Genomic DNA, 27,552 nt, shown 5'->3' on the forward strand with positions numbered 1-27,552 from the left:
ATCAAGCCAACGCACTTCAACCTGGAAACAGAGTGAGATCCTGTCTCCAAAAAAAGAAAAGGGGGGCACTTCACAGACAGTTCTGAAAGCAAAGGCACAGAGAAATTGCATATCTGTGTGTGTCTTCTGGGCTCTACTAGTTTTCTGACCTAAGGACCCATTCCAAGCCTGTTTTCCTCCTCACTTCCAAAATGATTTTACCCAAGGTAATGGCAGTTTTGAAACATGAATAAGACAGACCAAGTAAAGTGCTTAGTACTAGATCAAGACATTACACAGGACTCAGTAAATCGTAGCTACTTTTACTACCAGCAGGCCGTTAGTTTCACAGCGGAAGGAGTTTCTACAGGTGGTGATCTAGTCTCCGGTTCCACCTTTCACTCTCTTACCTGTGGCCTTGGGCACATCATTTAATCTGTCTTTAAAGCTATTTCCCACATTCATAAACCACATGGGCGACCGGAAATAATTCAACCCTTTCTTTTTTTCCAAACAGAAAAATACTTGAGATTTTAGCACTGATCCATCAGAGAAGCCTCACTGGAAAACCTGTGCAGAAACGAAAACTTGGTACCGTTCACTATCCTCAAGCTTAGAGAATTAAAAAGTAACAGACATAATAGGCATAAATACTCGGAAAACATGGACATGTCTCATGTCAAATAAGAACAGAAAGTTGGTGTGTAAAAAATGTGAATTAACTGTCAATATATAAAACACAGAATACTGACTGTTTTTAAAAAGAATTGTTTATTTACTGAACCTGGGGCATATTAGATACAACCAATTTTAAATTTACATATTTTAAATCAATTTTGAAGTGTTTCACACACACAAACAAAACTGGTATGCAACAGTTGTCCTAAGGTGAAAGTCACCTCATTAATAAACTGTTGCAAGTGTTCTCACCCAAGGTGGAAAAATTGCTTATCCTGAACATGAAAACCTGTAACAAATTTAAATTAATTATATAAAACTCATTACTTGTAGTTTTCCCCTTGCAAAGATAAAAAAAAAAAAATGTACAAGTAACTAATACATATCAGTCACAACATAATCCTGGATCATCCCCATACCGAAACCAGATGCTCTTTTAATTTTAAACCCATCATGAGAGAACAAGAGAAAGTCATTTCATTTTACACAAAACAAGATTCACCTGTGCCAAAAAAGAAAGCCCCAAGAGAAACAAAAACCCAAACCCTAATGCTGACACTGATGTTCAGTGCCCTAAACAGTGGCCCAAAGGCCACTGATCAAAAATAAAATAGTGGCTGTATATCACTGCAATGAAATCCAAGAGGCTTTAACCCTTTGGCATCAGAAATCCGGATTTTTCCAATTATGTAAATGTTTATTTCCTACATGCCAAGAGTGGGGGAAGTGAATGTGCCAGCGTGGAAAGAAAAAGAGCCACCACTCACTGGGACACCCAGAGAATTGGCTTTAACAAACAATTAGAAGGTTAGGCAGAAACCCAAAAATGGTTATTAGCTGCTCGTGTCATCAATTTAAGTGGAGATGACTGAGTCCTAAGGTACAATGTAAAAATGTATGCAGGAAAATGTATGCTGAGTCGTAGTTTTAAAGCAAAAGAAGAAAACAAAGTATGAAAGTACCCAGCCTGGCAGCATATGCCCGTCAGAGAGCTCTGCCGTTAGGATGGGCAGAAACCGTCAAAGATTCATACTGTTGTTTCTCATAAGGACTCAACAAAAATGAATCTGTAGTGACTTGAACCACAGACTGAGGGAATCCAAAGAGTGCAGTCATTTTAGTAAAGTACTATCAGGCTTTGTGCTGATTTCCTGAAAAAACTGCACTATATTATGAAAACAAAAGGAAAAGAAATAATAAAAACTATACTCCCATATTTCACTTACAGTGTTTGAGTTCCTGGAAGGACCTATATAATGGAGGCAGCATTCAAATAAGAAATTATGCCAAAACTGTCAAATTTTCACTATAATTTTCCTAAAAAGGTGTTTTTCCCCCAATATCTATTCATCACAAAGAAACATAAATTGTGACTGTACAGTTCAGAAAATAAAAATGGAGAAACTAATGACATTATTATGACCAAGGTGTTTGGTAAACAGTGAATTCTGAGTTGGGATCATCAGGAAGAGGCTTTTTAAACAACCCTCCGGACTTCAAAAAATCTCTTCAGGTAGTAGATCTGTCCCAATGTCATGGCAACTAGAACAAGAGCTTCAAAGAAGGACCAAAGGACCACTCTGCTGTTTGTGTTGTCGTTGACTGTTGAGGACAAAACAAACAAACAAAATTTAACAATTCTCCCCCAAAAAACATAGGCATCATATTCTAGTCTTCACTCTGTGTGAAAGTAATATCGTGTACACCATTCGTAGAATAGCTGTTCCTCAAATTAAGATGGGGTTACATCCCAATAAACCCAGCTTACGTTGAAAATACCTAATTCAAAAATATATTTAATACACCTAACCTAGCAAACATCACAGCTTAGCCTAGCCTACCTAAAACATGATCAGAACACTTACATTAGCCTACAGTTCAGCAAAAGCATCTAACAACACAAAGATTATTTTATAATAAAGTGTTGTATATCTCATATAAGTTAAACTGCATTTTATTATTATTTTATTTTTTATTTATCAAGTTAGTGAACACTGCACTGAAAGTAAAAAACAGAATGGTTGCATGGGTACCTGATGCTCAGTTTCTTCTGAATGCACATCACTTTTGCACCATCATAAATATGAACATTTCTAAGTGAAGTCATTGTAACCTATGGGTCACCTATACTGTAAATACTTTTGTCTCTGGGCAACTCAACATACTCAGAAGCAAATATTTTTTTGTTTGCTCTGTTGCCCAGGCTGGAATGCCATGACACAATCATAGTACACTGCAACCTTGAACTGGACTCAAACAATCCTGCCACCTCAGCCTCCTGAGTAGCTGGGAGTACAGGTATGCTCCAGTCCATCCGACTAATTTTTTCTGTTTTTGTAGAGAAAGGGTCTTGCCATGTTGCCCAAATTGGTCTTGAACTCCCGGCCTCAACTGATCCTCCTGCCTCAGCCTCCCAAAGTAGAAGCAAAGAGTTTTAAAAGAAACCTTGAAGACTCACTGGCTACAGCCAAGTCCATTCTGCTTGCATACAGGGAGCAGAGAAGAAAAGGTGACTTGCCCAAGGTCATAATTCTAGGGTTAAAACCCAATCCAACCATCTTTCTCCCTCACCATTGAAACGTCCTATATCAGTATCCATTTTGCTGAATCAGAAAACTGACTTCTAAAAAAATTAAGGAATTATTTCAAAATCACCGTTATCCAAAATGCAATTATTTACAACATCAAAATATGGCAGTCTGAGTGTCTCTTTCCCCAAATATGTGACAAATATTTGTTGAGCACCTGTGTACTTGGCAACTGTTCTCAATGGAAGAGGTTACTCAGTTATATGGATCAATACTGACAGTTACTACCAGACCATCAAATACAAGACAAACTATTCTCATCTGTCCTGCTCTCAAACTAAGGATTTGATCCTTAAAGTAAAATATACATCTACTCTATATTTATTTATTATACTCAATTTCTTACATTCAAGTTTCTGATCAAATTCTTTTTATTTATTTATTTTTTTTGAGTCAGAGTCTCACTGTCGCCCAGGCTGGAGGGCAGTGGCACGATCTCAGCTCACTGCAACCTCCGCCTCCTGGGTTCAAGTGATTCTGCTGTCTCAGCCTCCTGAGTAGCTGGGATTACAGGTGCTCAACACCACGCCCAGCTAATTTTTGTATTTTTAGTAGAGACAGGGCTTCACCATGTTGGCCAGGCTGGTTTTGAACTCCTGACCTCTGGTGATCCGCCTGCCTCGGCCTCCCAAAGTGCTGGGATTATAGTCATTAAGCCACCACGCCTGGCCAAATTCCTTTTATTTTCAAATGTATTTTATTTTACTTTATTATGTTTTATGTTTTGACACAGAGTTTCACTCTTGTTGCCCAAGCTGGAGTGCAATGATGCGATCTCAGCTCACTGCAACCTCCACCTCCTGGGTTCAAGCGATTCTCCTGCCTCAGCCTCCCGAGTAGCTAGGATTACAGGCATGCACCACCACACCCGGCTAGTTTTGTATTTTAGTAACGATGTGGTTTCTCCATGTTAGTCAGGCTGGTCTCGAACTCCCAACCTCAGGTGATCTGCCAGCCTCAGCCTCCCAAAATGCTGGGATTACAGGCATGAGCCACCATGCCTGGTCAATTCATTTTATTTTTTAAAAAAATGGTCTTGTGTTGCCCAGGTTGGTCTCAAGCTCCTGACCTCAAGCAATCCTCCTGCCTCAGCCTCTGAAGTAGTTAACACTACAGGCACAAGCCATTGTGTCCAACTCTCCAGTCAAATGCTATAGCCTTAGCTTTTAAAAATTACTATGTAGATGTAGGCCGGGCGCAGTGGCTCATGCCTGTAATCCCAGCACTTTGGGAGGTTGAGGTGGGCGGATCATGAGGTCAGGAGATTGAGACCATCCTGGCTAACACGGTGAAACCCCATCTCTACTAAAAATAGACGTGGTGGCGGGCACCTGTAGTCCCACCTACTTGGGAGGCTGAGGCAGGAGAATGGCATGAACCTGGGAGGCGGAGCTTGCAGTGAGCCAAGACCGTGCCACTGCACTCCAGCCTGGGCAACAGAGCAAGACTCCATCTCAAAACAAAATTTCTATGTAGTTTTTTATTTTTCTGCAAATGGCCAACATTAAAAACAATTACAGTATAATCCCAACACTTTGGGATGCCAAGACAAGAGGACTGCTTTAGCTCTGGAGTCAGAGGCCAACCCTGGGCAATATGGAGAAACCCAGTCTCTATAATACCAAAAAAAAAAAAAATAGCCAGGTGTAGTGGCACATGCCTGGATTTCCAGCTACTTGGTAGGCTGAGGCGGGAGGATCACTTGAGCCCAGGAGGTTGAGGTTGCAGTGAGCTATCCTGTCACCACAGCACTACAGGCTGGACAACAGAGTAAGACACTGTATCTCTAAAAATGAAATAGGGCCAGGTGCAGTGGCTCACGTCTGTAATCCCAGCACTTTGGGAGGCCAAGGCAGGTGGATCACAAGGTGAAGAGATCGAAACCATCCTGGCCAACGTGGTGAAACCCTGTCTCAACTAAAAATACAAAAATAAGCTGGGCTTAAAGATTCACTGGGTACAGCCAAGTCCATTCTGCTTGTATACAGGGAGCAGAGAAGAAAAGGTGACTTGCCCAAGGTCATAATTCTAGGGTTAAAACCCAACCCAACCATCTTTCTCCCTCACCATTGAAACGTCCTATATTAGTATCCATTTTGCTGAATCAGAAAACTGACTTCTGGCCAGGCACGGTGGCTCAAGCCTGTAATCCCAGCACTTTGGGAGGCCGAGACGGGCGGATCACGAGGTCAGGAGATTGAGACCATCCTGGCTAACACGGTGAAACCCCGTCTCTACTAACAATACAAAAAAAAAAAACTAGCCGGGTGAGGTGGCGGGCGCCTGTAGTCCCAGCTACTCGGGAGGCTGAGGCAGGAGAATGGCGGGAACCTGGGAGGCGGAGCTTGCAGTGAGCTGAGATCCGGCCACTGCACTCCAGCCTGGGCCACAGAGCGAGACTCCGTCTCAAAAAAAAAAAGAAAACTGACTTCTAAAAAAATTAAGGAATTATTTCAAAATCACAGTTATCCAAAATGCAAGTATTTACACCGTCAAAGTATGGTAGTGGCGTGCGTCTGTAGTCCCAGCTACTCAGGAGGCTGAGGCAAGAGAATCACTTGAACTCAGGAGGCGGAGATTGCAGTAAGCCAAGATCGCACCACTGCACTCCAGCCTGGACAACAGAGCAAGACTCCATCTTAAAAAAAAAACAAAAAAACAGAAAAAAGACAGAGTCTGATAAAAAGAAAGTAGGCCAGGCACAGTGGCTCATGCCTGTAATCCAAGCACTTTGAAAGGCAGAGGCGGGTGTATCACTTAAGCCCACGAGTTCAAGACCAGCCTAAGCAACTTCTGGGTTCAAGTGATTCTCCTGTCTCAGCCTCCCAAGCAGCTGGGATTACATGTGCCTGGCTAATTTTTGTATTTTTAGTAGAGATGGGGTTTTACCATATTGGCCAGGCTGGTCTCTTGGCCAGGCTGGTCTCGAACTACTGACCTCGTGATTCGCCTGCCTCGGCCTCCCAAAGTGCTGGGATTACAGGCGTGAGCCACTGCGCCCGGCCTAATTTTTGCATTTTTAGTAGAGACGGGGTTTCACCATGTTGGCCAGGCTGGTCTCAAACTCCTGACCTCAGGTGATCCGCCCGCCTGGACTTCCCAAAGAAAAATGCACCTTTAAGTTTAAATAGAACACACTGAAGCACAATAACATCAGAATGCAGTGACCTGGGACACTGTCCTCACGCCACTCATGTATTAGCCTGATCTAGAAGCAACACGTTATTATTACGACACTGTAGTGAAAGAGGGTCTCATTATGTTCACTACTGAGGAGTGGGTCCTATAGCAAGACTCACAAAAACAAAACATTATGGGAACCATTTGCTTTGTAAATTTAAACTGAATACCTATAAATTCAATTCTAGAAACTGCTAACACTTTTAAATATGAACACATAGCTCACTATTTGTGAAACAAATACAGGAGTATCTCCACTCAAATCATGGGTGAGAGAACAAGGTTGGACCCCTAAAGACTGGAAGACATGTGCTTCCTCTGGCCACTGTGTTCCCGAGAACTCTATAACTCGAAAGCCATCTGGTCTGAACCAGTTAAACTTGCAAAGTAGAGGAACTTGCCCTCTGACTTAGTTCAGTGCCCTTCCAACTCCAGACTGGGCTGGTCCCCATCTGGGAACAAGGTAACCAACACATGAGTCCCAACAAGGTAAGAGAGAAAAAGTGAAGATCCCAGCTGGTGAGATTAAGAGTGGAGGCAAGGAGAAAAAATTGTGAGGCAAGAGGTTCGAGTGCTTGTAGACAAGCCTTGGTCCATAACTTGCCCCACTCCAGTCCTAAAACAAGTGGGGATGAGGGGAGTTCTCCAGGCTATTACATTTACACACCTTCCTGCCAACACAAGCTGATGTCTGCGCTCTAGATCCTGAAGATTTGTTTCCATAAGTAGCAAGAACAGATTTAAGGGTGGGAAAAACAGAAACCTACATCTGGAAGAAATTCAAGCTGTGCTTATCTCTTTGAGTCACTGTTCACTCCCTACCCCAGTCTCAGAACAAAGATTCCTGACATAGAATCACTGCCCTTAAGACAAAAGCTTGCTCCCAATCCCCCGCCTCAGCCTCCTGAGTAACTGGGACTACAGAGGTGCATCACTACGCCTTGCTCTCCTTTTTTCCTATTTTTTTTTTTTTTTTTTTTGAGATGGAGTCTCGCTCTGTCGCCAGGCCGGAGTGCAATGGCATTATATCAGCTCACTGCAACCTCTGCCTCCCAGATTCAAGCGAATTCTCCTGCCTCAGCCTCCTGAGTAGCTGGGACTACAGGTGCGTGCCACCACGCCCAGCTAATTTTTGTAGTTTTAGCAGAGACGGGATTTCACCATGTTGGCCAGGATGGTCTCAATCTCTTGACCTTGTGATCCGCCCACGTCAGCCTCCCAAAGTGCTGGGATTACAGGCGTGAGCCACTGTCCCGGCCACTTTGCTCTTTTCATCTCCCCAAGAACTACCTGAAGGATGAAAACACTGAACAATGGTGTGGCCCTGAACCTAATCAATGGAATTGGTCTGTCTGTCAATATAGGACCTCTTAATTTTAAATGCAAAAGCCTAATGTTTAATGCTCTATCCAGTTCTAAACAGACTTTTGCAACCTAACACAAGATTTCAATCATCACTGTTTCCACAGAAAAATACATTCCAAGTTCCCAACTTACAAACTTGAGGACTCAAGTTGATCTTCACCTGATGACTTGCCTGTACTCATGTTTTGGTGTTTTCTATTCTAACTACATTAAGCCTTCCATTTTAGTAAAAAGATTAAATCTCAGCATCTCATATTAATCCCACTGGCATGTAAGTTTCAGGTATGTGATTAAAAACCAGTGCAATACCCATTTTACAACACTTTTCCCTTCTGAGAAAATGATTAGCTTATTCCTTAGCTCACCATACATTTTTAAAAGCCCAAACTCTTTTTTTTTTTTTTCATGAGACAGAGTCTAGCTCCGTTGCCCAGGCTGGAGTGCAGTGGCCTAATCTCAGCTCAATGCAGCCTCTGCCTCCTGGGTTCAAGTGATTCTCATGCCTCAGCCTCCCAAGTAGCTGGGACTATAGGTGCACGCCACCACAGCCAGCTAATTCTTTTATTTTTTGTAGAGACGGGGTTTTACCATGTTGGCCAGGCTGGTCTCGAACTCCCAAGCTCAGGTGATCCACCTGCCTCAGCCTCCCAAAGTGCTGGGATTACAGGAGTAAGCCACCACGCCCGGCTAGAAAACCAAACTCTTAAAAACTTGCACTAAATCTTAATAGCATTTTCTGGTTTAGAACGAATGTCCCAATAATAAACTACAAAGCTCCACACACACGTATGCTCAAAAAATATCTCATGTAGGTACACTTTTAAAGCCAATGCTTTCACATAAAATTTGCAAAGTTTCCAAATGAGGAAAATACAAGCAAGCTGTTGAGTAAAACAATCTTCACCATCAGACGCTGCTGCAAAGTGACGGGATTCACTTACTGGCTCTGTGTATCCTCTCCCGGACTTCCATGTATTCCTGTTCGTGCTTTACAGCTGTCATCGCCACTGCTAGCTCATTGATCATTTCTTCTAGCTTGTTCTGGTGAGCTACAGAACAATTTGAAAACAGCACACATTTGTCAATGTCTTTTTTTTTTTTTTTTTGAGACAGAGTCTCGTTCTGTTGCCCAAGCTGAAGTGCACTGGCACTCAATCTCAGCTCACTGCAACCTCTGCCTCCCGGGTTCAAGCGATTCTCCTGCCTCAGCCTCCAGAATAACGGATTACATGCGCACGCTGCCACACCCTAGCTAATTTTTGTATTTTTAGAAGAGATGGGGTTTCACCATGTTGGTCAGGCTGGTCTTAAACTCCTGACCTCGGATGATCCACCTGCCTCGGCCTCCCGAAATAGTGGAATTACAGGCATGAGCCACTGCGCCCAGCCAGCTTTTTTTTTCAAGACAGGATCTCACTCTATCACCCAGGCTCAAGTGCAATTATAGCTCACTGTAACCTCAAATTTCTGGGCTCAAGCAATCCCCTGCCTCAGCCTCCTGAGTGGCTGGGACTACAGGGGTGCGTCACTATGCCTGACTACCATTTTATTTTTATTTTTTAGAGACAGGGTCTCACTATGTTGCCTAGGCTGGGGCAATCTCTTTTTGAAAAATACTTATAGAATAACTTTTTTAAATCCTCAGAGAAGGCCTGCAAAAGAAGCTACTTTTGAAATGGCTCAAACATCAATTTGGACCACTGATATGAATCATGTCAATTTAATTCTCAAAGCATTTTTAAAAGCCCCTTCCCAGTAGAGAAACCTCTTTCAGGGTAGGAAACATACTATATAACGCTTACTAAGGAAACGAAAACAACCCCAGAAAATTTCTCTTAACGAAATGTTGTTTCGTGAAGTTCACTATACTATTAACTACAGAAAAGTAGTAAAACACTGATTGGGGGCCTAAGAGCACAAATAAATACATGTATTTTTAAAATATAAACCTACAGATAACAAAATCTAAGAGTCATGTAACTCTAATATTAATTAAGGAGCAGCACCAAAACAGACTTTTAATCTCTATGAAGCTGAGCACAGAAAAACATCAAAACGCTCTTAGGAAAATCCACACCAACTCAAACATTCTTCTTTGACAAAGTAATGATTTCACTACAGTGGGGAACAGCAGGCAATGTAAGTAGACATACAAGTCCTTAGTGGCACAAGTTTTCAACCAGGTATCCTCTTGAACCAAAAATACACACAAGGTACTGTTCTGAAGAGTAAGCATATGCTTTTAGGTAGTGCCAGTTATGAGAAGGAACAGGTAGGCAGGAGAGAAACAGCACCAGGAAACATTCCCGGGGAAAAGGGGATCTCTTCATCCCTGCCCAAGACTGGGTCTCTTCTGGGATTCCAGATTCTCACAGACAATCCCAAGTTTCTTAGGAGAAACCAAGGGCCTCTACCACTGAAGGCAGTTGAATTGGAATGTCAAACGTTCGCTCACTCGAAATTTCCCTTTGGAAGCCCCATGCACCACATGAAACCGATAGAGCAGGGTTTCTCAGCAGTGGCACTGTCGCCATTTTGGACCAAATGCTGTTCGACATTGTGGGACGCTGTCTGATGCACTGTAGGGTATTTAGCAGCCTCCATGGCCTCCAGCCCTAAATGCCTATAGCACCTACCCCCTGTCTTCCAATAAAAAATCTTTCCAAAAAAAAAAAAAGCTATTGCCAAATATCCCCTGGGGCAAAAAGATCATCCTCACTTGAGAACCACTGCTTTAGAGGAAGGCTTGATTTGACAGCTGCCATTCATTGACATTAACAAGCAAATGCAAAAATTTTGGATATATGTTAAAAAATTATCTAAGAAGTTCAATATTCACATTCATCAACCAACATTTTCAAACTAAGTAGGATCAATCTCCAGAAAATAAACCAAAAAAGCCTTTCAGAACTCCTCATTCTCCCTGAAAATCAGTCAAGTCCTACTCTATAAGTGGCCGTGAAAAATAAGCACAGGAATTACTAAGTAGTAGGACTCTCTAAACTCTATAGATTTCAAAATCTAACCAAACAACTCAGCTTCTTGATGATGTTAGCACTCTACTAATACTGAATATCTGGGACATGTGTTACCATGCTAATAGGATACTATGAAATGTGTGAAACAACGACGACTAGCTTCAAAAACTCTGGCATGCACTGTGGGGGGAAAAAACCCACCACCAAATGTACTGGCTCCCGGAAAGCAATTTATCCAAAACCACCAAGAACCAATCAGGGTTTATTACTGGTAACCTGGGCAATGAACAATCTAACTGCAACATATGGCTAAAAGAACTTTTGTCTTCATATCAACATACGGCTCCTAGAACTGCATTTCATATCTAACCAAGCTTCAGGTTAGGAAGTCTACAAAATACTTTCTACAAAGTCAAAGACACCATTTGCTATGAGCTGTGTTTAATTGGGGCTATTGTCCCCTTATCATTGAATTTCCACTCTTTAGCATTCATCTTAAAGAACAAAGATGTTACTACGAAAATGTCAACTGTGTTTTCAGTGCTATTAGTTTAAAATAACCTAACCTATACTTCCTGTCAACCAAATAAAAAACCACCAAAAAAATAATCAATCCAATTAGTTGTGGGGGTTTTTTAAGAGAAAAAACACTCTCATGCCAACAAACTGAGGTTAGAAAAAAGAAAGCAGAAATTAGACATTAGCAAACATGGACGCTGTCAAAAAAACAATCCACATACCATCCCAGGTATCTCCACCACCTAAAGAAAAGTTAAGATATCTTAACACAAAAAGAACCAACAAAAAGTTTAGCTAAACTAGTCATGTATACAAATGAGCAAATAAAGTATATATCAGGATTAGCAAATAAACAGAAAAAATAACCCAAGACACAAGGAACCTACATGCTCACAAGAGCACAAAATGACTAAGAAAACCTGTTAGAACAAATGCAAAGAACAAAAAATCCCAGCACTTCAGGAGGCCGAGGCGGGTGGATCACCTGAAGTCAGGAGTTTGAGACCAGCCTGGCCAACATGGTGAAACCCTGTTTCTACTAAAAATACAAACATTAGCCGGGAGTGGTGCTGTATACCTGACGCTACTTGGGAGGCTGAGGCAGGAGAATCACTTGAATCCAGGAGGCAGAGGTTGCAGTGAGCCAAGATCAAGCCATTGCACTCCAGCCTGGGCAAAAGAGCAAGACTCCATCTCAAAATAAATAAATAAATAAATAAAAGAAAAATGAAGAACAAAAAAACAAACACTAGCCTCAAGAAACTTTATTAATTAGGAGACTTGCAAAAAATAAAAAGTACATTCCACAAAAAGTTTTTGGTTAAGAAATTTTTAAAAATGCCACTCAGCGGTGGCTCAAGCCTGTAATCCCAGCACTTTGGGAGGCCGAGACGGGTGGATCATGAGGTCAGGAGATCGAGACCATCCTGGCTAACACGGTGAAACCCCGTCTCTACTAAAAAATACAAAAAAAAACTAGCCGGGCGAGGTGGTGGGCGCCTGTAGTCCCAGCTACTCAGGAGGCTGAGGCAGGAGAATGGCGTGAACCCGGGAGGCGGAGCTTGCAGTGAGCTGAGATCCGGCCACTGCACTCCAGCCCGGGCAACAGAGCGAGACTCCGTCTCAAAAAAAAAAAAAAAATGCCACTCAGATGGGTAAAAATGTATAGAACTAAAATTAGCTCTTGGAACATGATATAAATATTCTGAATGTTCATCTCACCTTCTGTTTCCATGTCTTGTCCTTTTGGAGCCTCCCCAATATCAATGGTGAACATTACTATTTTTGGAGTCATGGTGGACATCCGGTTACTAAAACAAAATTTGTATGTTCCGTCCATGTGAGCAGCAAATGTGTATTTCCCACTGGATTCTCTGTCTCCTTTGTAAATTCCTTTGTTATCTGGTCCTGTAATCTGGAGGCAAGAGAGAAATGCATAAAATGTCACAAAAGATTTAGTCATAGACTTTATAAGTAATGTCTAATGGCAGTAAGAAATTCACCAAGAATATGGCTGGGCATGGTGGCTCACGCCTGTAATCCCAGCACTTTGGGAGGCTGAGGCGGGCGGATCACTTGAGGTCAGGAGTTCAAGACCAGCCTGGCCAACATGGTAAAACTCCGTCTCTACTAAAAATACAAAATTAGTTGGGCGTGGTGGCGCCCACCTGTATTCCCACTCAGGAGCCTAAGGCAGGAGAATCACTTGAACCCGGGAGGCAGAGTTTGCAGTGAGCCGAGATCGCGCCATTGCACTCCAGCCTGAGCAACAGAGCAAGACTTTGTCCAAAAGAAAAAAGAAAAAAGAAATTCACCAAGAATATGTAACTTTCACTTAGCTCCACTTCGGTAAGTGATAATAACCATTTGGTCTGCAATTCTCCCACTTTATAAAACAAGAGTTGACTTAATGGCTCTCTAAAACACCTTTCGGTTCTGACATCTATGTCTTATTTATCCTTACTAAACCCCTCAGACAGAAAGCTCACCTGAAATGTGGTCGCTAACTGGCCTAATATCAGCAACAAACATGCAACCGTGACTGACAGCAAAATTCAAGATAAAACAAATATCTTTAAAATGAAGAATTTCTGCATCACCAACAAACATGCAACTGTGACTGACAGCAAAACTCAAGAAAAAAGAAATCTCTTTAAAATGAAGAATTCCTGCATCCCTGGTTGACGTCTTGATTGCAACCTCATGAGATATTCCAAGCCAGAACCACCCAGCTAAGCCTCTCCATAATTCCTGGCCACAGAAACCACGAGATAATAAACGTTTGTTTGTTAAAATATAAACAAAATGAATTTTTATCAAATTTCAAGGTTTTCCAGATTACTGCCGAACAGTGAAGGAATTCTACTTTATCTGAGATGCCTGAAGGCTTAGGGGAAAGGACTAGCCTGGAAATGAGAAGACCCAAACTCTCATCCCAGTCTGCTACAAATCAGTTGTTAGGCTGTGGTCAAGCCAGTCGCTCTTTCAAAGTCCATGTCACTTTCATAACTTCGAGACTGGAACAGTTGATCGCTAATTTCCCAGCTAAGTCTAAGAGTTTCTCCCTTCCGTTATCCCCTTATTTTTGGATTTCACTTGTATTGTGTAACTTGTGCCCAGCCCTACTGAGTACACTGTCAAATAGAAACTTCTTAGACTCAACTGGTCATGCTAGCAGATGAATTAAAATAAAAATTAGCGACACCTCATTCTTTTGGTTTACAAAACATGGGTGGAGATTTAGGGACTGCTGGTTTCTTAATTTCCTGTTTTCTGCTGATACTTCACTGCACTGCTTACTCCTAAAACGCATGATCCAACTCCCCATCTCTCTTAGGCAGCGGAGACTAAACGAGGTAGCTGGATATTTGTCTAAGAGTAGAACCTTAAGGTTGTTTCTATGAAAAATAAACACGACGCGAGAGTATGCCTAGCATTCAATAGCTTTTTCATCCTCAATCGATTTTTATCTATTTTTTGGGAAAGTTTCCGTGCCATGTTCCAGCATTAATCCGTAACACGAAGGAAAGCAGGTGCTAATTGGATCGAGGCCCGCCACCAGCTAACAGTGACCGAGAAGCCCGGGCCCGGGCTTCTCGCGGCGCCTGATTCACAAAGCTCGGCGAGAGGTACCAACAGGAACCCGTCGTTCAAAGAGAGAACCCAAAGCAACCAAGCATGCCGAAGGAGCCCCCAAGGAATCCCGGAATCCTGGCAAGTCGCGGGAAAAGGAGCCGTTAGGCGGTCGCCGGGGCCAGGGCGGTGCGGGGGGGTGGCGGCCTGGGCTTCTCCAGGACTCGGACAGCTACTTCTAAGACCCCTCCCCAAGCAGGCCCCGCGCCGGCCCCACGTGCCACCAATCCCCGAGCGGCCACGCGACCAAGCCTCGGCCGCGGGCATCTCGCCCGCACCTCCACGTCGATGTCCAGGAAGCCGCCCTCCGCCACCTCGAAGATGAGGCCCATCTTGGTGCCCGAGGTGACCCGCTCAAAGAAGCACTCCTCAGCATGTGCGTCGATGCTAACGAAATAGCCCGAGACCGTGGCCAGGAGAGCGGCCAGGAGCACCAGCAGTTCAGCAAGCGTCACCATGGTGGGGCTGAGGCCGAAGCCAGGACCCGGACTGCGGCCTCCAGAGCCGCCGCCGCCGCCGCCGCCGCCCCGCTGCCTTCTCAGCCACCGCCGCCTAAGCTCCGCCCCTTCCGCCTGCGCCACTAGTAGGGGCTGATGCGGGCGCAGTGGATTGGCGGGCGCCGGCAGCTGCCACGTAAAGGACGCATGGCAGCCGCCGAAGGACAAGCGACTCTGAGCGGCCCGAGCCTGGACGGCGGCTCCGAAGGACCAAAAATTTTTCCCTAGTCCTTTCGCGTCAAAGCTAAAGTTCATGTGGACTTCCCAGGAAAACGACAGTGTCCGGAATCCTCTGCAGTGCCCTCTTAGGATCGTCCAGGACGATGGCGAAAGATTTGCAGGCAGCAATAGGAGGTGAGGGAATGTGCGGGCTGAAACTAAGGTTTTTTTCTTTTGTTTTGTTTCGTTTTTGAGACGGAGTCTCGCTCTGTCGCCCAGGCTGGAGTCCAGTGGGGCGATCTCGGCTCACTGCAACCTCCGTCTCCCGGGTTCAAGAGATTTTCTTGCCTCAACCTCCCGAGTAGCTGGGATTACAGGCGTGAGCCACCACGCTTGGTTAATTTTTGTGTTTTTTGTTTGTTGGTTTTTTGAGACGGAGTCTCGTTCTGTTGCCCAAGCAGGCTGGAGTGCAGTGGCGCGATCTTGGCTCACTGCATCCTCCGCCTCCCAGGTTCAAGTGATTCTCCTGCCTCAGCCTCCTGAGTAGCTGGGATTACAGGCACGCTCCACCACGCCCGACTAATTTTTGTATTTTTAGTAGAGACGGGGTTTCACCATGTTGGTCAGGCTAGTCTTGGTCTCCTGACCTCGTGATCCGCCCGCCTCGGTCTCCCAAAGTGCTGGAATTACAGGTGTGAGCCACCGCGCCGGCCAATTTTTTTTTATTTTTTAGTAGAGACGGAGTTTCGCCATGTTGGCCAGGCTGGTCTGGAACTCTTGACCTCAAGTGATCCGCCCTGCTCGACCTCCCAAAGTGCTGAGATTACAGGAGTGAGCTACCGCGCCAGGCCTGAAGCCATGGGTTTTGAGGGGTGTTTATTTGTTTGTTTGCTTAGAGACGGGGTCTTGATCTGTCGCCCAGACTGGAGTGCAGTGGCGCGATCATAGCTCACTGCAGCCTCCAACTCCTGGGCAAGTGATCCTCCTGCCTCTGCCAACCCAATAGCTGTGGGATTACCGGAGCGAACCCCACTGATTTTTAGGTTTCATGTTGCCTCTCCCACCCGCTCTCCTTCCCGGGGACTGGGGAGCAGTGGAGGCTCATACAGACCTGAAAGGGGCACCAAGGGATCCTCCCGGGTTGCTGGAATCTCTAGTATCTTTACCTAGGTGGTATATATGTGGATGTCTAATTTTTTAAAACAATCTATTAGACTATTACATTTTTACTTTATTTTATTTTGAGACAGATTTTCATTCTTGTCACCCAGGCTGGAGTGCAATGGCACGATCTCAGCTCACTGCAACCTCCGCCTCCCGGGTTCAAGATATTCTCCTCCCTTAGCCTCCCAAGTAGCTGGGATTACGGGCGCCCACCACCACACCCAGCTAATTTTTGTATTTTTAGTAGAGACGGGTTTTCACCATGTTGGTCAGGCCGGTCTCAAACTCCTGACCTTCAGATGATCCACCCTCCTCGGCCTCCCAAAGTGCTGGGATTATAGGCGTGAGCCGCTGCTCCCGGCAACTATTGCATTTTATTTTACTGTATATATGTAATACTTTACCCATGTACAAAAAATTAGCCTTGTTCAGATTTTCCAAAGTTAGAATTCTACCACTTCCTCAAAGTCTTGCTGCTTCTCCATGCCCCTTAGCCCTTACCAGCTGCTGGAGCGGTCTTTTCATCCTTTGCACCCTGGCATACTCCTACTCATCCCTCAGAACCCAAATGTCACCTCTTATCTCTAAAATGTTCCTAGACATCCTTCTGCCAAATACTAGCCCCTTCCTCTGTGTTTACAATGCAGATTTGTTCCTAGTGGATTACAGTTATTTTCTACTCTGCCTCACTCATGAAGGCACCAGACTGGATTTACGTACGCTGTGGTCTTCAGGCCCTGCCACAGGGCCACAGAAGGACCTCACACATTACATGTCAATTGAGGTCACTAGACTGACCTGAGAATGAGGAGCCTGGGTTGTTACTCACTTTTGCACATAGCTGTGTGACCTTGATTATTTTCCACCACGTCCTGGCCTCAGTTTCCTTATCTGTAAAAAGGGAATGACAGCACAGGCCTTGCAAAATTGAAGGGATTATTTATTTGAAGACCAACAGGCAATAGGGGGCAGTAGTGTCCCAGGATCCAGTTTCCCGCTTCAGGTTTCAAGAAACAGGGGCAGCTGCAGTGATGAAGCCTTCCTGACTATGACAGTGTACAGTTGACTTTAAACAACATGGGGGTTGGGGCACCAACCTCTACACAGTCCAAAATCCTGGGGTCTTTTTTTTTTTTTTTTAACATGGAGTCTCCCTCTGTCGCCAAGGCTGGAGTGCAGTGGCACAATCTCAGCTCACTGCAACCTCTGCCTCCTGGGTTTAAGCAATTCTCCTGCCTCAGCCTCCCAAGTAGCTGGGATTACGGGCGTCCGCCACCACGCCCAGCTAATTTTTGTATTTTTAGTAGAGACGGGGTTTCACGAGGTTGGGCAAGCTGGTCTTGAACTCCTGACCTCAGGTGATCCACCCGCCTCAGCCTCCCAAAGTGCTGGGATTACAGGCATGAGCCACTGTGCCTGGCCTCATTTTTCACTCCCCAAAAACTTTACTTTTTTTTTTTTTTTTTTTTTTTTTTTTTTTTTTTTGAGATGGAGTTTTGCTCTTGTCGCCCAGGCTGGAATGCAATGGCACGATCTCAGCTCACTGCAACCTCCACTTCCCAGTTCAAGCAGTTCTCCTGCCTCAGCTTCCTGAGTAGCTGGGATTACAGGCGCCTGCCACCATGCCCAGCCAATTTTTTTTTTTTTTTTTTTTTTTGAGATGGAGTCTTGCTCTGTCACCCAGGCTGGAGTGCAGTGGCACAATCTCGGCTCACTGCAAGCTCCGCCTCCCGGGTTCACGCCATTCTCCTGCCTCAGCCTCCCGAGTAGCAGGGACTACAGGCGCCCGCTCCCACGCCCGGCTAATTTTTTGTATTTTTAGTAGAGACGAGGTTTCACCATGTTAGCCAGGATGGTCTCCATCTCCCGACCTCGTGATCCGCCCGTCTCGGCCTCCCAAAGTGCTGGGATTACAGGCTTGAGCCACCGCGCCCGGCCTGCCCAGCTAATTTTTGTATTTTTAGTAGATTTTGTATTTTTAGCCATGTTGGCCAGGCTAGTCTCAACTCCTGACCTCAGGTAATCTACCGCTTTGGCCTCCCAAAGTGCTGGGATTGCAGGCGTGAGCCACTGTGCCCAGCCCGAACACTTAACTATTTTTTTTTTTTTTTTTTTTTTTTTTTTTTTTTTTTTTTTTTTTTTTTGAGACGGAGTCTGGCTCTGTCGCCCAGGCTGGAGTGCAGTGGCCGGACCTCAGCTCACTGCAAGCTCCGCCTCCCGGGTTCACGCCATTCTCCTGCCTCAGCCTCCCGAGTAGCTGGGACTACAGGCGCCCGCCAGGTCGCCCGGCTAGTTGTTTGTATTTTTAGTAGAGACGGGGTTTCACCATGTTAGCCAGGATGGTCTTGATCTCCTGACCTCGTGATCCGCCCGTCTCGGCCTCCCAAAGTCTTAACTATTAACAGCATTCTGCTGACCAGAAGCCTTAGCAATGACAGTTGATTAGCATTTTGTTTGTTTGTTTGTTTTTCGTTTTTGTTTTGAGATGGAATCTCGCTCTGTTGCCCAGGCTGGAGTGCAGTGCTGTGATCTCAGTTCACTGCAACCTCTGCCTCCTGGCCTCAAGTGATTCACTCACTCCAGCCTTCCAAAGGGCTGGGATTACAGGCATCAGCCACTGTGCCCGGCCAATGACAGCTGACTAGCATATTTTGTATGTTATATATATTACATGCTGTGTTCTTAAAGTAAACTAGGGAAAAGAAACTGTTATTAAGAAAATCATAAGGACGAGAAAATATTTACTCTTCATCCTTGTCATCTTTATGTTGAGTAGGCCAAAGAGGAGGGGAGGAGTTAGGGGTTGGTCTTGCTGTCTCAGGGGTGGCAGAAGTGGAAGAAGTGGTGGAGGTGGGAAGAGAGGCATGAGAGGCAGGCATACTTGGTGTAACCTTTATTTATTTGTTTATTTATTTATTTTTATTGAGCTGGAGTCTCGCTCTGTCGCCCTGGCTGGAGTACAGTGGCTCAACCTTGGCTCACTGCAACGTCTGCCTGCCAGGCTCAAGAGACTCTTCTGCCTCAGCCTCCCAAGTGACTGGGATTACAGGCGCCAGCCACCACGCCTGGCTAATTTTTGAATTTTTTGTAGAGACGGGGTTTCACCATGTTGGCCAGACTGGTCTCAAACTCCTGGCCTCAACTGATCTGCCTGCCTCAGCCTCCCAAAGTGCCAGGATTACAGACGTGAGCCACAGTACCTGGCCAGGTGAAAAAAATCCACATATAAGTGGACCCATGCATTTCAAATCTGCGTTCTTCAAGGGTTAACTGTGTTATTGAACTCAGGAGTTCTACTGGTGATCCCCTACTTCCCCATCTTCCAGACTGGCAGACATCCTGCCTTCCCTGGCGGGTTAGTTCTGTAATGTGGCTTCAGTGCCGTCACTGGAGGGAGACAGCCTAGAGCCTCTTCCTCCATTCTTACCAACACATTGATACACCTGTTTCCCACATGTCCCTTTCTACTGATTTTTTTTTTTTTTTTTTTTTGAGATGGAGTCTCGCTCTGTCGCCCAGGCTGGAGTACAGTGGCGCGATCTCCACTCACTGCAAGCTCTGCTTCCTGGGTTCACGCCATTCTCCTGCCTCAGCCTCCCGAGTAGCTGCGACTACAGGTGCCTGCCACCACGCCTGGCTAATTTTTTGTATTTTTAGTAGAGATGGGGTTTCACCGTGTTAGCCAAGATGGTCTTGATCTTCTGACCTCGTGATCCACCGGCCTTGGCCTCCCAAAGTGCTGGGATTACAGGTGTGAGCCACCACGCCTGGGCTTTTTTTTTTTTTTTTTTTTTCTTGAGATGGAGTCTCGCTCTGTCGCCCAGGCTAGAGTGCAGTGGCGCAATCTCAGCTCACTACAACCTCTGCCTCCCGGGTTCAAGCGATTTCCTGCCTCAGCCTCCCAAGTAGCTGGGATTACAGGCGCATGCCACCATGCCCAGCTAATTTTGTTTTTATATTTTTTAGTAGAGACAGGGTTTCGCCATGTTGGCCAGGCTTGTCTCGAACTCTTGCCCTCAGGTGATCTGCTCACCTCAGTCTCCCAGAGTGCTGGGATTATAGGCATAAGCCACCGTGCCTGGCCTCTGCTGATAATATCTACAGAGATATTAAGGTATCCTCTTAAACCAATAGATACAGCCCCTTTTGTTTTCTATTTTTGTTTGTTTCCTTTGAGACAGGGTCTGGCTCTGTCACCCAAGCTGGAATGCAGTGGCACAAACATGGCTCACTGCAGCTTCACATTGCTAGGCTCAAGTGATCCTCCCACCTCAAGCTCTCCAGTAGCTGGAACCACAGGCATATGCAGCCACACCCAGCTAGCGTTTTGTTTGTTTTTGGTTTTTGGTTTTTTTTTGTTTTTTTAACTATCCTTTTTAACTATTTGTAGAGATGGAAGTCTCCCTATATTACCCAGGCTGGTCTCGAATTCCTGGGCTCAAATAATCCTCTCACCTTGGCCTCCCAAAGTGCTGGGATTACAGGTGTCAACCACCATTCCTGGCTTTTTTTTTTTTTTTTTTTTTTTGATACAACCCTTTTTGACTTCCTGAGCATCCCAACCATAGAAGAATGCCAAAAACAATTTCAATTTTATCTAGAAATTCAATGTTAATTTTTGGCTTTGAACTGATTAAATAATAGTTCTAAGTCCACCTATCAAGGAATTAAAAAGTGGGGCTGGGCGCAGTGCCTCATGCTTGTAATCTCAGCACTTTGGGAGACCAAAGAGGGCAAATTGCTTGAGTCCAAGAGTTCGAGACCAGCCAGGGCAGCATAGGAAGACCCCATCTCTACAAAAAATACCAAAACATTAGCCAGATGTGGTGGCATATGCCTATAGTCTCAGCTACTTGGGAGGCTGAGGTGGGAGGATCACCCAAGCCTGGGAGGTCAAGACTGCAGTGAGCCAAGCTGTGATAGTGCCACTGCACTCCAGCCTGGGTGACAGAGTGATACCCTGTCGCCAATAAATAAATAAGTAAATAGTGGACATTTTTAAGATCTCAGTGGAACACAGTGAATTGTATATTGTAGGGTTTTATGATATAAATTAGGGGACTCAAATTCAAATGCCTTCAGGGATCAGGCAGTTATGTGAATCAGAGATGGCACTAGCATAGGCAGTAGGAGAGGGGAGGATTGTGGCAAACTGTATCATAGGATGTCATACCTAAATATGTTCAATTCCAATGTCTGAAAACACATGGGTCGCCAAACCAAAGATGCAACCAGAAGTCACTATGTTTCTAGTTTACATTATAAATGTAATTGACTATGTTATCTGAAATCGGAAAAAAGACAAAGGTAACTGTAATCACAGTACTGTAAAATGATTACTATCGGCTGCTTTACATAGTTCTAGTTTTTTGTTGGTTGGTTTTTGGTTAGCATTGTTGTAGCCATATTTACTCATCAGGTGTTTTTCAACATTACTGTTTCAGGACCTGAAGTCAAATTCACCCAGAGGATCACAGGCTCTCAGGACTTGACAGGTCACCCACAGTAAAGGTGCCTTTTTTTTTTTTTTTTTTTTTTTTGAGACAGAGTTCTACTCTGACACTCAGGCTGGAGTGCAGTGGCATGACCTTGGCTCACTGCAAGTAGCTGAGATTACAGGCGGCCACCACCACGCCTGGCTAATTTTTTGTATTTTTAGTAGAGACGTGGTTTCACTATGTTGGCCAGGCTGATCTCAAACTCCTGACCTCGGGCAATCCACCCGCCTCAGCCTCCCAAAGTGCTGGGATTACAGGCGGGAGCCACCGCACCTGGCCAAATGTGCATTTTTAAGGTTATCAACACAGGTTGATTGGCATGAGCTCATGTGCCATCAGGTGCATGAATACATCCAACAGGACAAACAGCTGGCACATGGTGGGTACTCCATACATATCTGATGGATAATGAATGAACCTCTTAACTGCCGTCTGGCCCAGAACCGACCAGGTGATAATCAACAGTCAGTGAGGTGCAACGTGAACTGGGCCCTCTCTCCTTCCCTCCCTTTTCGTCCTGCCTTATTGAGATACAAATCATATACCATAAAATCCATCCTTTTAAAGTGTTATACAATGGGTGGTGCAGCGTGAGCCACCACACCCGGCAAGGGTACAGGGTTTCTTTTGAGGGGCAATGAGATGTTTTGAAATTAGATAGTGGTGATGTTTGAACAACTCTGAGAATATACGAGAAACCACTGAAGTATAACACTTTATTTATTTTGAGACGGAGTCTTGCTTTGTTGCCCAGGATGGAGTACAGTGGTGCAACCTCAGCTCACTACCACCTCTACCTCCCGGGTTCAAGTGATTCTCCTGCCTCAGCTTCCTGAGTAGCTAGGCCAGTTTGACCTTCCAAACCGAGCACTTTGCAAGGCCGAGGCGGGTGGATCACGAGGTCAGGAGATCGAGACCATCCTGACTAACATGGTGAAACCCCGTCTCTACTAAAAATACAAAAAATTAGCTGGACGTGGTGGCAAGCGCCTGTAGTCCCAGCTACTCAGGAGGCTGAGGCTGGAGAATGGCGTGAACCCGGGAGCAGAGCTTGCAGTGAGCTGAGATCACACCACTGCACTCCAGCCTGGGCGACAGAGTGAGACTCTGCCTCAAAAAAAAAAAAAAAAGAAAAGAAAAGAAAAAGAAACCCTGTACCCATTAGCAGTCATTCCCCAATCCCTCCCCTGCCCAGCCCTGGCAACCACTACTTATCTACTTTCTGTTCTGTGGATTTGGAGTGAAATCATACAATATGTGGCCTCTTGTGACTGGCTTCTTTCACTTGACATGATGTTTCAAGGTTCATCTACATTGTAGTGTGCGTCAGGATTTCATTTCTTTTTGTGGCTTAATTGTATTCCATGGTATGCATGCCCCACATTTTGTCTATGGATATTTGAGTTGTTTCCACATTTTGGCTATTACTAATGCTGCTATACACATTTGGCAGGGTGCAGTAGCTCATGCCTGTAATCCTAGCACTTTGGGAGGCTGAGGCAGACGGATCAATTGAGGCCAGGAGTTTGAGACCAGCCTGGCCAAGATGGCAAAACTCCATCTCTACTAAAATATATATGTAGCTGGGCATGGTGGTGCATGTAATCTCAGCTGTTCAGGAGGCTAAGGCATGAGAATCACTTGAATCCGAGAGGCAGAGCTTGCAGTGAGCCAAGATCATGCCACTGCTCTGACAGGGTTTCACCATGTTGGCCGGGCTGGTTTCAAACTCCTGACCTCAAGTGAGCCACCTGCCTTGTCCTCTCAAATTGCTGAGATTACAGGCATGAGCCCCTGCACCCGGCCTGCCTCACTTTTTTTAAAAGACATTGTTGCCTTGTTCCTTTGAATCACTTTCTCTGGGAAACCAGCTATCATGTCATGAGGACACTCAAGCAGCTCTGGGAGAGATCCCATGTGGCAAGAAGCTGTGAATTCTCACCAACAGCCATGCAAGATTCCCCAGCCCCAGTCGAGCCTTCAGATGACCATAGCCCCAGCTGATATCTTGACTGCAGTATCATGAAAAACCATGTATCAGAACTGCTCAGCCGTGTTGCTCCCAAATTCTGGACCTGCAGAAACTATGAAAGACAATAAATGATTATTGTTGTTTTAAGTCACTATGTTTTGAGCTAACTTCTTATACAGCAATAGATACTAATGCATATTTTAACCAGTTTCCTACATTAAAACGTTTCTGTTGGAAAGACCTGCAGTGTGTTTTATTTTTCTGACTGATACAAACTCCTGTCCTGAGTTGTAAACCAAGAGTGAAAAAATAAGAAAAAAGAGTAAAGAAGATGGAGTCTCTAAATACAGTCATGTGTTACTTGATGACAGCAATATATTCTGAGAAATGTATGGTTGGACAATTTTGTGGTTGTGCGAACATCACAGCGTCTACTTACACAGAACTAGATGGTATAGTCTACTGCACACCTAGGCTATGGGGTACAGCCTATTGCTCCTAGGCTGCAAACCTGCACAGCATGTGACTGTACTGAATACTGTAGGCAATTGTGACACACAGGCATTTGTGTGCAAGCGGATCATGAGGTCAGGAGATCGAGACCATCCTGGCTAACACAGTGAAACCCCGCCTCTACTAAAAATACAAAAAATTAGCCAGGCATAGTGGTGGGCGTCTGTAGTCCCAGCTACTTGGGAGGCTGAGGCAGGAGAATGGCATGAACCCAGGAGGTGGAGCTTGCAGTGAACCGAGGTCACGCCACTGCACTTCAGCCTGGGCGACAGAGCGAGACTCCGTCTCAAAAAAAAAAAAAAAAGAAAAGGTACAGTAAAAATATGGTGTTATCATTTCAAGAGACCACTATTGTATATGCAGTCCATCGTTAACTGAAACATTGTCATGCAGTGCACGACAGTATTATAAGGATTACTTGTAAGTGAATGTTGGAGAATGTGGCTTATAGATGTAGCTAAATATGGTTGCACAGAATACGGAAGCACAGAATTAAACATACTGGGCCGGTTTGGTGATGTACCCTTACAGATACCTCAGGATGAGAGTGGGCTTCTGTGTGGGCAGAGCTGATCATATAAAACTATGGTAGAAAGGAGCAGAAGAGCTGGTTCCCAAGAGAAAGGGGAGGAGAAGTGGCTGGGTAAAGCATGCCCAGTTTGTCCTTCCAAACTGAGCATTGAGATTAAGCTAATTCTGCTTCCAAAGGAGGAATGAGCAAGGCCATGGGAAGACACCGTGAGAGTTATCCTAGGAGAGCTCAGCCTGGCTTCAGCTAAAAAGGGGTAGGTGTTCAGGTATGGCTGAATCCAGGGACTTAAAGGATGTTATGAGGCTCGGCGCGGTGGCTCACACCTGTAATCCCAGCACTCTGGGAGGCCAAGTCAGGTGGATCACCTGAGGTCAGGAGTTGGAGACCGGCCTGGCCAACATAGTGAAACCCTGGCTCTACTAAACAATACAAAAAATTAGCCGGGCATGGTGGTGTGCCTTTAATCCCAGCTACTCGGGAAGCTGAGGCAGGAGAATCACTTGAACTCGGGAGGCAGAAGTTGCAGTGAGCCAAGATCACACCACTGCACTCCAGCATGGATGACAGAATAAGACTCCATCTCAAGAAAAAAAAAGATATTATGATCTCTCTCTCTCTCTCTCTCTCTCTCCCCCGTCTCAATTTCATTCTCAGAAAGCAATTTCCCCTGCAGTGTCAGGATGGATGACAATGACTTATTTATTTATTTATTTATTTATTTATTTATTTATTTTATTTATTTATTTTTATACAGAGTCTTGTTCTGTCGCCAGGCTGGAGTGCAGTGGCATGATCTTGGCTCACTGCAACCTCCACTTCCCAGGTTCAAGAGATTCTTCTGCCTCAGTCTCCCGAGTAGCTGGGACTACAGGCGCGCGCCACCATGCCCAGCTAATTTTTGTATTTTTAGTAGAGACGGGGGTTTCACCATGTTGGCCAGGATGGTCTTGATCTCTTGACCTTGTGATCCACCCACCTCGGCCTCCCAAAGTGCTGGGATTACAGGTATGAGCCACCACGTCCAGCCAACGATTTACGTCTTACGCCTTATGCCCCAGCAGCCTAGTAATCCCAGTTGAAAGACAGCACATTTTTCCTAATATTTCTCACAAAAAGTCCTGGGATTGGCCTCCTTGGGCCAGTTTGGGTCACATGCCACCCCTAATCACTGTGACCAGAGGAGAAATATGCCAACCCCTGCAGTTCTGGGGACAGGTTTACAGATGCAAGAGTACCCAAAGAAGAAGGCTTGAGTGGGAGAGAGGTGACTCTGCAAAGCAAAGTCAGGATGCAATTAACATCTGGAAAGCAACAAAAATACAATGTGCACTACAGGTGGCAATGAGCTGGCGCTGAAAGATAATTGGATTTCAGGGAACAATGACAGATGATGGAGAGGGATTTGCAGTCAGGAGGCACAGTGCAAGCAAAAGCAAGGGAATAGGCAGTTGAGGAGTGATTGGGGAAGGCAGGGCATTCCAAGGTACTGGAGCACAGAGTTCCCAGGAGGAGGGAAGTAGAGTAAAATGTACAATTAGAAAAATTGCATAGCCAAGCAAGGTGACCGGAGCCTGTAATCCCAGCTACTTGGGAAGCTGAAGCAGGAGAATTGCTTGAACCCAGGAGGTAGAGGTTGCAGTGAGCCGAGATCGCACTATTGCACTGCAGCCTGGGTGACAGAGCAAGACTCCGTCTCAAAAAAAACAAAAAAAGAAAGAAAATAAAAGAAAAATTGCAGGCAGACGTAAGGTCTTCTTTTTGTTGTTGTTTTGGTTTTTTTGAGTGGAATCTCACTCCGTCGCCCAGACTGGAGTGTAGTGGTTCAATCTCAGCTCACTGCAACCCCTGCCTCTTAGGCTCAAGCGATCCTCCCTGCCTCCGCCTCCTGAGTAGCTGGGACTACAGGCATACACCACCACACCTGGATAATTTTTGTATTTTTAAGTAGAGACAGGGTTTTGCTATGTTGGCCAGGATGGTCTCGAACTACTGACCTCAGGTAATCCGCCCGCCTCGGCCTCCCAAAGTGCTGGGATTATAGGTGTGAGCCACCACACGCTACCGACATTTTATCTTCTATGCCACAGTAAGTTTCACTTTATTCTGGAGACCACAGGTCAGCAATGTTTTTTTGTAAACGAAGTTTTATTGCAACACAGCCATATCCATGTGTCTACCTATTGACTGTGGCTGCTTTCATGACACAATAGCAGAGTTAGTAACCATCAGAGACCACACAAAACATAAAATAATTACTATCTGACCCCTTACAGAAAATGTTTACTGACTCCAGCTACAGACAACAGGAAGCCGTCAAGAGATTTTTAGCAAAAAAGTGACATGATCAGAACTCTGACTTAGAACATTTTTGCTAACAATTCTTATCAGGTATTGATAGGCTTCTCTGACTGCAAGCAACAGAAATCAACTCTGGCTAAATAAGGAAAATAAATACTATTCTAAAAGGTAATTCTGCTCACAGGTCAAAGGAAAGTTGACCAACCCAACCTGGGATAGGGGATGAATGAGGTGATGAGTTGAAACTCTGGAAGGTGTAGACACGAAGTAATGTTCAGTCTCCTGGGTTTGGCAAATTCGCTCCAAATAACGTTCCCATCCTTGATCAACCTGCTCAAGTCCCAAACTCCCATAAAAGAATCTGATTAGTCAATTGCAAGTCATGTGCCTACTTCTAAGACATCAATGTGCAGGCACATTGATTGACAGCAACTAAGGCGGTAAGGGAGGAATATTTCTCCCAAGGAAAACTGAGGTGCTTTTCCCAGAGGAAGGGGAAA

At 45.0% G+C, this 27,552-nt stretch overlaps 1 protein-coding gene and 1 long non-coding RNA gene across 3 annotated transcripts; one reads left to right on the top strand and one right to left on the bottom strand.

Annotated features, from left to right (window-relative positions):
* Window positions 1–731: 731 nt before the first annotated feature.
* Window positions 732–14,999, bottom strand: TMED2 (transmembrane p24 trafficking protein 2). Of its 2 annotated transcripts, XM_010368397.2 has the most exons (5): window positions 14,698–14,981; window positions 12,509–12,701; window positions 11,509–11,529; window positions 8,732–8,839; window positions 732–2,259 (listed from the first exon to the last, which is right to left on the bottom strand). In XM_010368397.2, exons 1-5 carry the CDS (start codon window positions 14,875–14,877, stop codon window positions 2,135–2,137), a joined length of 627 nt encoding a protein of 208 aa, XP_010366699.1. In that variant the 5' UTR covers window positions 14,878–14,981; the 3' UTR covers window positions 732–2,134. The 2 variants fall into 2 exon arrangements, with proteins under 2 accessions (XP_010366699.1, XP_010366700.1); XM_010368398.2 differs by lacking the exon at window positions 11,509–11,529 and having other exon boundaries at window positions 14,698–14,999.
* LOC115900009 lies at window positions 14,963–23,931 on the top strand. The gene is made up of 3 exons (XR_004059682.1): window positions 14,963–15,270; window positions 21,684–21,750; window positions 23,609–23,931. It is a non-coding gene; the product is annotated as an uncharacterized LOC115900009 (long non-coding RNA).
* The last annotated feature ends 3,621 nt before the right edge of the window (window positions 23,932–27,552 follow it).

The sequence above is a fragment of the Rhinopithecus roxellana genome, chromosome 10, assembly GCF_007565055.1.
Source record: "Rhinopithecus roxellana isolate Shanxi Qingling chromosome 10, ASM756505v1, whole genome shotgun sequence".
NCBI lineage: Eukaryota > Metazoa > Chordata > Mammalia > Primates > Cercopithecidae > Rhinopithecus > Rhinopithecus roxellana.